The sequence below is a fragment of the Penaeus monodon genome, chromosome 27 (genome assembly GCF_015228065.2).
Source record: "Penaeus monodon isolate SGIC_2016 chromosome 27, NSTDA_Pmon_1, whole genome shotgun sequence".
In the NCBI taxonomy this organism is placed as follows: Eukaryota; Metazoa; Arthropoda; class Malacostraca; order Decapoda; family Penaeidae; genus Penaeus; species Penaeus monodon.
The window spans coordinates 40,971,885-40,973,433 of record NC_051412.1 but is presented as its reverse complement, the minus strand read 5'-3'; the positions used below and the strand labels follow the sequence as shown (position 1 = coordinate 40,973,433).

Here is a 1,549-nt window from a genome sequence, read left to right as displayed (position 1 = left end):
GAGAAAACATTTAAGAAATAGTAAAAGTAAAAAATAAAATAGAATAAAATAAATACACTTTTATTCTCTTCTCCCCTTTCAATGTAAAGGAACATTTTCTAAGCAAGGAACACAGAGATATCTAATTGACACCAGTGTAGTATGCAAGGAGAATGGACTCATGTACCATGCTTCCCCTACATTTCACTGGTTCCTCCTTATTTCTACTGGTTAACCAGTAAAAGAGATATTATTTGTCCTATTTCTCAACTAATTTCTTTTACTATTTTTCCAAAAAATTCATAGAAAAAACATAGATTGTTGACCTTTAAAAGTCACTGAGATTGCAATTGCATGCAGGATGAATGTTTTCATGTGGTTTATCTAGTTTCTCATTTAATTTATCCTATAAAACCTCTGTCCTTGTTAAGCCAATACAGTCACGAAAATCACTTTCAGATATAACATTATTCAATCTGACACATATACAGCATACTTACTTAAATGTATTACACATAAAAAACTGAAAATACTATCAGCAACAACAGCAATACTAATAACAGAAACCAACAAAACCCATAATGAGAGCCTTACGTGGGTCTGCTCACAAAGGTGACAGCTGGAAGATGAGTCAGAGAATTGCAACAGCAGGAGATACGGGTGAGCATTGGCAGAGTGGCCAATGAACGTGGCAATTCCTTCAGCTGATTGTGGTCTATGTAGAGGCCCTGAAGTCCTGTGAGTCCTCCAATGGCCTCCGGAAGATAGGATATGTTGTTGCCACTCAGCATTAGCACTGAGAGGCTTCGAAGTCGACACAGGTCTGGTTGAGAATCAAATAAGAGAACACCCCTATTAATGACAGGCCAAACATAAACTTCCTTTGTGGGGCAACTGAGGTGGTACCACAACTATCATTTTTACTCATTTTTACATACAAGTTCTTTCCAACAAACCCTGCAGCATTTTAATGCAATATTATCCTTTGATATGATTGAGAATATGCCCAACATACCTCTTTACACCATAGATGAATTGATTTTAGTGAAACAATAAATGAAAAAATAAAAAAGAAAAACCAAAGATAATCGTTAGGCAATTCACACATTAGAACTTTTGCACATTGGAAATGTGGATTATATACGACTTCCTTATGATATGTGTTTGCCTTTACATGTGCAATAAAGTCTACAAAGTAACTAGTACACAGAAGAATTAATTAGCATAAACAACATGCAAAATGACGCTCCATACTCAAGTGTTAGGTGATAACTACCTCTTCCCCACCATCAGTTGATTAATTTCATTGAAAATGCTTTTGTAATAAATAACATTAATTATTGGTCTGTCCTGGTCATACTGTGCATTGCTGAATCACTCAAAAGACATTAAGATATATTTAAAAAATATCATAGAACACAAATAGTATAAGTTGATTGCCAAATGGACCAAGAGGTGCTGCAAAACATCTCCATTATATCATCATTATTCTTTTTTATATTACTATGACTGAGCTGTCAGTCAAATACTGAATGTGAGTTTCTAGAATGGTCCTTTTAGTACTTTATTT

General features: G+C 34.4%; 1 protein-coding gene across 1 annotated transcript in view; it reads right to left on the bottom strand.

Annotated features, from left to right (window-relative positions):
* LOC119590868 (leucine-rich repeat-containing protein 28-like) overlaps positions 1-1,549 on the bottom strand; it is a gene marked incomplete in the record, with an annotated part of 28,460 nt that overhangs the window by 19,262 nt on the left and 7,649 nt on the right. Inside the window, 1 exon segment of the mRNA XM_037939627.1 lies at positions 574-802. Within this exon segment, the coding sequence (XP_037795555.1) occupies positions 574-802 (229 nt within the window).